This window comes from Tupaia chinensis, unplaced genomic scaffold (genome assembly GCF_000334495.1).
Source record: "Tupaia chinensis unplaced genomic scaffold, TupChi_1.0 Scaffold000139_1, whole genome shotgun sequence".
In the NCBI taxonomy this organism is placed as follows: domain Eukaryota; kingdom Metazoa; phylum Chordata; class Mammalia; order Scandentia; family Tupaiidae; genus Tupaia; species Tupaia belangeri.
In genome coordinates, this window is record NW_006159609.1 from 2,735,483 (window position 1) to 2,744,691 (window position 9,209).

Consider the following 9,209-nt stretch of genomic DNA (forward strand, 5'->3'; position numbering starts at 1 on the left):
TTGGCTATGTATACTTAGCCTTCTGCTGGTCAGTACATAACCACAGTAGAGTTTTCAATGGGAAAGATTCTGCAAATGCCATATAGAATAATAAATATTCATTTTTTGCTACAGGGCACATGCACTTGACAGAGACAGGAAAACAGGGAAAGTGAGAAATCATCCCTCTCGGGGAGATGGCCGTGCTGCAATCCCTTTTCCTCCATTTTCCTCTTGGGATTTTGGGCACATATGCACAACATGCCAGGTGTGGTTTTAAAGTCATTGGGTTCAGGACTTGAACCACATAGTTGACCATGTGAGATCCAGCACCTTAATCTCTGTACCATCTGTTGGCCCTGACTAATATATATTCTATACTGAGCAAATTCTTCATGAATTTCCTACTGGAATATCCCATGGGTATTGTACAGATAAAACTTAACCACATTCTATCACACTAACTAAAAGAGAGCAACAAACAGAGTTAGAAGTCTAATTTCTATGGAATCCCACAGCCAATTCAAAACTGGGTTGAAAGAGCTCAAGCACTACCTGACATCCCTTCCTCTGGGAAGCCTCCAAGCCATAACTCTTGCTTCTGAACTCCTTCAACACTTCAGCAAGCCTTTCAGGAGAGCCCGGTATGTGCCAAGCCCTATATCAAGTGCTGGGGTGCAAGGTAAGCTCACAGTCTGGTCAGATAGAGATGCAGGTGATACATTTCCTCTTATATGGTAAGTGTTAACTTTCTTCTGTCTTCTGTAAGGCTCTAAGTGATTTGGGGGGGATAGGGCCTGCCGCACAAGAATCTGTGAGACTTCATTTTTTTCCCCTATTTTTACCTTTAAATTCCCAACCATCTAAGTACCTGTTTTTATGAGGTTCTTAATACATATTAATTTTAATTTAGAAAAATCAAATAGCTTTTAAAAAAGAAAGGGATGTTTTAATTCTCAAAAGTCCCTGTATTTACCTTTCAAAATATGTAAGTATAAAGCTATGATAAATATACGGTAAGAGAAAAGCTGATGAAGGTGTACTACATATTTCAAAATAATCTGAATGAGGATTCCAAAGTAACATGCCATATCTGTGGCAGTTTCGCCACATCAGAAACTCACATGTAAAATAAGAAAGTCTTTCATTCAATAAAATGGTATGCAATTAGGGGATTTTGAAGGTAACTGTCAATTAGCCCAAAGTCATCATGACATACTGGAGTCATAATTCCAAGATGCTCATTGGGGTTTGGATGCTAGAGAGGCAAAAACTTTAAATGGTCACTAGGTAGGACTGAATTGTACCTAGTTAAATTAGTTTTCATTAGTTTATTCAGTTATTTCTACTTTCTGACATCATTCTTCCACCAGACTTTAAGTTTTAGGAGAACTTTTAAGGGTTTTACAGTACCAAGAAGGAAATTAACAGGGTTGGCTGTGGGGATAATTTAAATGTAATTTAAATGTAAAAAGAGGTTTTAAAATGAAAAGGCTTGATACATCAGCCTTTAATGAATAGTATATTTGGCAGTTTGTACTTTCCCAAGATGGCTTAATATATATCCTATCCAGTGTACTTGCTTACAGTATGATGCTGACCTTCCTCTGGCAAGATGAGGGAGTTGTGTCCCTTCCCTTGGGTAGGACTTTGTAACTACATCAATGAATAAAATATGATAGAAGTGATGGCATAGATTTCCAAAGCAAAGTCACATAAAACATTGCTGATTTTGTTTTGGTCTCTAGGACTGCTTGCTCTGGGAGAAGCCAGGTGCCATCACAAACACACATGCATGGCACTCTGTGCAGAGGCCCATGTGAAGAGGAACTGAGGCCCCAACTTAGCCAGCATCAACTTGACAACCATGGGAGTGAGCCACCTTGAACATGGATCTTCCTACCCCAGTCAAGCCTTCAGATGCCTGCAGCCCCAGCCAACACATGATCACAACTACCCCAAAATCCAAGTGAGCACTGTCCAGTGGAGCTCTCTCAAATACTAACTGACAGAAGCTTTGAAGTAGAATACATAATTTTGTTATAAGCCACTAGAATTGGGGATATTTCATATGTAGGATTAGGTAATTTACATTGTATACCAGTATTGGAGGTCTGTCAATGGATATATGTAACAAATTGGGCAGGCATAAGAGTGAAAATATTGGGTCATCAAAAAAAGTCACAATGTATTTTTCTATGGTTTTCTATACAAAAATGCATCATGACTTTTCCAATGTCCAAATAGTATCCAATGAGAGATGTAAATGGTGGGCCAGTTTTTGTAATAGAATTTTTCAGTATCCATATTTTAGGTTAATTTCTTTTGTTAATTAATAAAACAGCATTCTCTTAGTAATCAATATTGTATTCTCTTGAATCTTACCTTGAAATCCTGCTCATCCTCATATAGCAAGTATTTCATATCAGAGACTCCAAACTCTACACTCAAGCTCTCCGCTTTGTCCAATTTCAGGTGCTGGATGTCTCCAGTGCTGTCTTCCTGACTAAGGTCTAAGGCACTGCTCTGAAATGATCCACTCATCATGTCACTACTTTCTTTGCCTATGAGTTGGGGATAAATACAAAGAAAGTAATTATGTATGCATTTTCAACAGATAAAAATGCAATCTATACTTGGTTGTATTTTTAATTTGAAGCACTTTGAGAATTAGAAATGTTGAATTTATATATCAAAGAGAGTCTCAGTTTTTTTCTTTTTGATTTCCAGAGGGCCTATGCACTCATCAGAAACAAAGAGAGAGAGAAAGTACCTCCCCAGTGGGAGCATGGTCACACCATAATCCTTTCTCCTCCATTTCTCTCTCCTATTGGGATTCTGGGCATGCAGACACACATGCCTGGTGTGCTTTTCAAGCCACTAAGGCCAAGACTGGAACTGTTTAGCCTTGTGAGATCTGGCTTCCTTAACCACTAGGTTTCAGGGCTGATCTGATAGTCTCATTTTTAGAAACTCTTTAGTTGTGGTTCCTTTAGTTAGCTAATAATAAGTTACGATAATCACATGAGAACCTATGTGTGTGTTAGCATTTGTTTGGCTGTACTGGACTGAAAACCATGCCAGTATAGCAATTAATTAGAAATTAAAATAGTTTTTGTTGGTTTATTCAGTTTCTTCTACTTTCTTACAGCCCTCATCCCTCATCTCTCTTTTCTAGCATCTATTTAATTCACTGTGAAGCATGGTACCTTTGATTTGAAAATGAAAGATGAGAGAGGAGACAGGTTAGGATACGCACTACAAAGAAAAAAAGAAATCTAGAGCAGTTAGCGTATATCTGCTCTCTAAATAGCTCTTGAATGTGGGGTGCATACCTATCATAGATGCTCAAGAAGCATTTGTTAAACTGACAAAGAAAAATCACCATTGTAATAAAAATAATACCTATATATGTTTCTGACAACTCCAAAGGACTTTTTTCAGGTGGTACCTCTTGTCCACAAGCTTGGGTAAGATACAGTCGCCTAAAAGGATGAATAAAGAAAGCAGTCTGTTAGTCAAGAAGTATTTTCTTAACCTGATCAGCAGTGACTACTCCCCTACCAGCTGTGGATAAATGACAAGTGAGACACAGTGTCTACTCTTGAGCATAAGGTCCAGGCAAATAGTCTTAGAGTATTTTTTTTAAGAATTATTTTATTTAACTTAATTAATTAACTAATTTATTTATTTCTTTATTATTTTAATTTGACCAGAAAGGGACAGAGTGTGGGGAGGTGGGGGAAATGAAAAAGCAAGTTGCCAGGTCCGGGACTTGAACCATGGTGAGCCATGTGGGAGTCTAGAGCCCTTAACCACCATGCCACCTGCTGGTCCTCAGTCTTATAGTATTTTTAAATGATAAATAATACCATGAAGAGGGTGAGAATGCTGGGGTCCAGAAAGAAGAAACGCCTGAGTTAGTTGGGGGCAATAAGGGAAGGTGTCCTGGAGGAGAAAAAGGACCTGAGCGGATTCTTGAAGAACCAGGAGATGTTCACCAGGGAAGAGCTGGGAGTAAGGGAAGGACATTACAAGGCAAGTTAGTAACATATTTATTAATAAAATCCCAGAAAGAGATGAGCACGGCACCAGTTAGGTCGCCGCTGTAGTAATTCAGATGAGGAATGGTAGGGCCTCAAGGAGATGAGTTTGAGATAAAGAGAAAAACAAGAAAGAGAAAGTGAACTGTAGGAATCCACGATGCCGCCCAGGTCTTAGCTTTCACCGACTGGTGAGTGCTGCCTACAGCCTAGTGAGCTGATGGTGTGCTTTGTTACAACTAACTCTGTGCAGGTATTTAACTCTGTACTCTCCCTTTCAGAATGCCCACCAAATTTCAAATCAGGAAACAAGATGCCTTGAAAGCTCTGTATGGCATTTCCATGAGGTTTGCTTGAGAACAGCATGAAACAATTGGACCCTTGCAGATGTGCAAACAACTTCTCATCCTTAAGCTTAGCAACCAAAGTGAATCTCCTGAATCAGAAGCTGCCAGTTATTTAAAGAACGTGAAGAAAGTGTTACCCAGACACTACCACTCCAGCAAATTGTGTAACTACATACAGTGCTTCCATCTGTAAAAACTACCACTCCAGCAAACTGTGTAACTACATACAGTGCTTCCATCTGTAAAAACTGCTAAAGACATAGCTGAGTAAAGGTTAGTTTCACAGGTTAGTTTCTCATCTGTAGATAGACATATCTGAAACCTTAGAGTTCCACCCCCCCCCCCCTTCCTAAGGTTTGTGCCATAGGGCACATATGCTTGCTGAAGAGAGATAGAGGGGAAGTGAGAAATCACTCCCCAGGGGGTATGGCCAGGGCACAATCCCTTCTCTTCCAGTATCCTCCTGGAACTTTGGGCTTGTACACAAATGCACCTAGTGTGACTTTCAAGCCACCAGGTCTGAGACTCAAACAACGGTCAGCTATGTGGGAATCCACTGCCTTACCCACTATGCAACCTGCTGGCCCCCACAGAGTTCTTTTATAGAGTTTCCTATTTTACCATTTTGAATAACTAACATCTTACTAAATGCCTTAACCTTCAGAAATCTAGATTTCTCTCTCGATTATTAGTTTATCGTCATTTCTGTAGCACTACAGGGCAGCAGCACTTAATATTTAATGATAGAAAATATTCTTGAAAGATGTTGTTATATTAAGTTCGTGTTAGATTTATAGGTGTTGGGCCATTTAGCCTGAGCTCTGTGACACTGATAGTCACCTCATCTGTTTACTCGAGTGTGTCAGAGAAATCCCATGACAGCCTTACATGAGATGTGATGGAAAGAGTTTGGGAAACTCTGCATGGGAACTGCAGTAATTCTATTAACCAGAATATCACATGCATGCCAGCTGGTGGCATGGCAGTTAAGGCAGCTGAATTTCACATGACTGACTGCATAGTTGAAGTCCCAGACCTGGCACCTTGTAAAACATGCCAGGCATATGTGTATGTGCACCCAAAATCTTGAAAAGAGAATGGAAGAGAAGGGATTAGAAAGGTGATTTTTCACTTTCTCTCTCTCTCTCTCTTTTTCTCCAGTGAGTGCACATGCCCTATAGCAAAAATTTAAAAAAAAAAAAAATCCCATTTCCTATCCAAGTAGGGAAACAGACCTTTTTTTTTTTTTTGAGAGGTTTTCATATGTGTATGTGCACCCAAAATCTTGAAAAGAGAATGGAAGAGAAGGGATTAGAAAGGTGATTTTTCACTTTCTCTCTCTCTCTCTCTTTTTCTCCAGTGAGTGCACATGCCCTATAGCAAAAATTTAAACGGGGGGGATGGCCACACCACAATCCCTTCTCCTCCATTCTCCTCTTGGGATCTTGGGCATGCATGCACACGCACCCGGCGTGAGTTTTAAGCCACCAGGTCCAGGACGCGAACTGCGGTCTACTACGTGGGAGTCCAGTGACATAGCCATTACGCTAACTGCTGGTCCCGGGAAACAGACCTTTTAAAAAATATTTATTTATTTATTTTTTAATTTGCTATAGGGCACGTATGCTCACCAGAGAGAGACAGAGAGAGAGAAGGAAAGTGACAAAGCAAGTCACCAGGTCTGGGACTAGAGCCATGATTGACCCTATGAGAATCCAGCACCTTAACCACCATGCCACCTACTGGTCCTGGAAAACAACTTTATATATCCACTGGGATATATAAAATCTATTTTTCATCATCCTAATAGTATTATATATGACTGAATTCTCAACAAAGAGGTATGAAGGTAGCTGGCAGAGATTAGACATGGTCACGACAGCAGCAATGGATGACAAGAATAGGAATGGGGAGCTGGAGACCTTGTAAGAGAGGGCTGGTAAAAGAGAGCACTGCCTACCAGGGAGCATTGAAGCATCTACTCCCAGGAGCCTGCTGGGCACCAGCTCAAGAGCCTGGAAGTAGTGGAGTCCTGTAATAGTCCATTCATTTATCCTCACCCCCTATATCATTTTTGTTGTCATCTACTCTCCCTGGAGCACATATAGTCATAAAGTAATTTGAAAGGGAAGTGGTTTTCAGCCTGTAAAGTAATTACACTGTCTCCCTGTTTCTCTAATCTTCTGACACTCATCACTTAGGCTTACCAAACAAAGGACCCAGAACTTACCCAGACTCACCTGTCCTAGCCTACAATAGGAAGTTTGTAAATAACTAATACTTCATTGTGTCTCAGATAGTATTTTTCCATGTCATATGAACAGCAGGAACTACCTGGGTGGAAAATTTTTATCTACTCTATTCCTAAACATAGACATTTCTTTCCCATACTTGTAAATATATACCTTATGTTTGTGTGACTGATTTCCCCCTCTCTTCCTGTACATGCTACTATTTAGATTATTTCCCATTTCTGAATCTTTATCCAAATTATGACTACCATTTGATTTTTTTAAAGAATCGATTTTTTTTATTTTAATCAATTTTGCTATAGGGAATGTGCACTCACTAGAGAGAGACAGTGAAGGAAAGAGAGAGAAAGCAAGCTGCCAGGTCCAAGACTCAAACCACTGCTGGCCATCTGGGAGTCTAGAGTCTTAACCACTACACCACACCACCTGCTGGCCCCATGACTACCATTTTAAATTTTAATTCCATATTCCAAGGCTCTAGTTTCTCATCCAGATTAGTATAGTAAGACGTTTTTTTCAAATAAGAGAAATAGCTAACCTATAATCTGAAGCCATATACACATTTGGTTTTTTTTGTATAGGAACAAATGTGTCTTAGAATGCTAGGCTATTTTCTTTGCCTGCAAAGCAATTTGACTCTTTTATCAAAGAAAATAATTCTCTCCTACACAAGGTAATCAGAATCCCAGAACACCCAAGAAACTTCTAGAAAGTGTATTACATCTCCTCCCCTGCCTTTGTGCTAACTTGGCACTTCATATATCTGATAACTATACTGACACGCATTTATTTCATGACCAATTTCTCTGCTGGCCTATAGGCCCCTGAAGGTTGGCAGTTGTGATGTTCAAGTTTAAGTGTTTGCTATTATGACTATGGTGCATTGCCAGAAAAAATTAAAGGATTACACTGTACCAATGATCAGTAGTAATAATCTTATACCTTCGCCATGGTCATTGGTTCTTTCTTTTTGACTATTGCAATCTGACTGGAGTAATAAATAATTCAATTATATTTTTAAAATCATGACTTCTAAAAAATATTTATAAAATATTTTCCAGATGTGGTAATAACTTTTACCTGGGTATTTTGAGATCCACAAGTCTACAGTTGAATAGTTGATCAATAAGCACCAAATTTTCTTCTTCCAACTCATGAATAGTTTTTTCTAATTCTTCAACTTCCTTCCTATGAGTTGCAATCTGTTCTCAGAAAAAAAGAAAATGGATATTAATATTCATTTAGTTACATTATGTTTTCTGTAACAGGGGCTGGCTCTGTGGCACAAAGGTAACATGCTGCTCAAAAGAAAACAGATCCCACCTGGTGACCCCAGTTCAAATCCATAGTCAAACTGAAACTTGCCAGGTATGTGTGTGTGTGCCCAAGAGCTGATGCAATGGAGGACTGAAGGGAGATTGTTGTGTGATCAGACCCTTTGGAATGTGCTGCCTTCTCTCTCATGCATGCACGCATGCATACATAATATCATGAATCTAAAAAATATTTTCTACAACAAATTCAACTCCTAAAATTGCATTTGCCTGAAGGGAAGATCTAGCATCTTATTTATTACTGGATTTCCTTTGTCTTTCCCCTCTAAGAAGAAATGGTTGGACTGTTTTCTAGGCCATCAGCAGAACCTGTCTGCATGGTTAGACGGTTATTACAGAATAGCAGGGGCCTTCTATCCCCCACTTTAAAACCAGTGCGGACTTATATATGAGAGAGATAGAGATAAGTAATAAAATAAGACTAATTAAATTAGCAATGTGATATATTAGTAGCTAAATAAAGATCTAAGGATAATTATAAACTATACAATGAAAACTAATAACATAGGAGAAAATGAAATATTATGCTATTTTTTAAAAAGAGAAGCACAGGCCTACCAGCCCTTAAATGTCAGCCCTATAACACAATGATGTTCTCTCTATATGCTGGAGTAGTTTTGAGAAAAGTCAAGTAGATGAAATATTGATACATTCATTTATTCAATTGTATTGTGTACTTACTATATGCCAGAAACTGTATTATGCTTGGGGAATAAATGACCAACAAGATACAATAACCTTCCAATACATTGAAAGCTTCAAGGTTCCAAAATATAATTAAATCTCAGCAACAAAACAAAAATGTTAGTCATCTCCTAAGTACTCATCTCAGTTACACTCTTGTGCAACTCCTGACAAGATATACAGAACCTAAACCTCTGTGCCTTTTAGTTTCATCATATTCCTTTGAGACTTAGTACTTCCTTCAGGTTATTTTTCCATTATTCTCAGCAGCCTACCAGTTTATACGCTTACTTCTAATTCTTCTATTGTCTTGATCTTTCCCTTAAACACCTCCTGATCAGCCCCTATGTAGCTCAACACACTGCATGGTGGAGGGGTGACCTGGGGATTTTACCTAATAAGTTCAGCTTATTTTCCCACTATCAAACCTTGTTTAGACTTTCCACATATTGGCATGTGCATATATCTATCATGGTAAGTCATTTATTAAATGTGTTAATTCTCATTACAGACAAAGTTCTGAGCTAGATTGTAGAAGGGTGCAAAGATGAATAAAGCATGTCTCTTTCC

At 38.9% G+C, this 9,209-nt stretch overlaps 1 protein-coding gene across 6 annotated transcripts in view; it reads right to left on the reverse strand.

Annotated features, from left to right (window-relative positions):
• CCDC83 (coiled-coil domain containing 83) overlaps positions 1-9,209 on the reverse strand; it is a 56,800-nt gene that overhangs the window by 791 nt on the left and 46,800 nt on the right. For all 6 annotated transcript variants that reach the window (XM_006144931.3, XM_006144928.3, XM_006144927.3 and 3 more), the window contains 3 exons: positions 7,702-7,823; positions 3,385-3,464; positions 2,365-2,543 (listed from right to left, as the gene is read on the reverse strand). In XM_006144931.3, the coding sequence (XP_006144993.1) occupies positions 2,365-2,543; positions 3,385-3,464; positions 7,702-7,823 (381 nt within the window). The remainder of the gene's footprint in view (positions 1-2,364; positions 2,544-3,384; positions 3,465-7,701; positions 7,824-9,209) is intronic.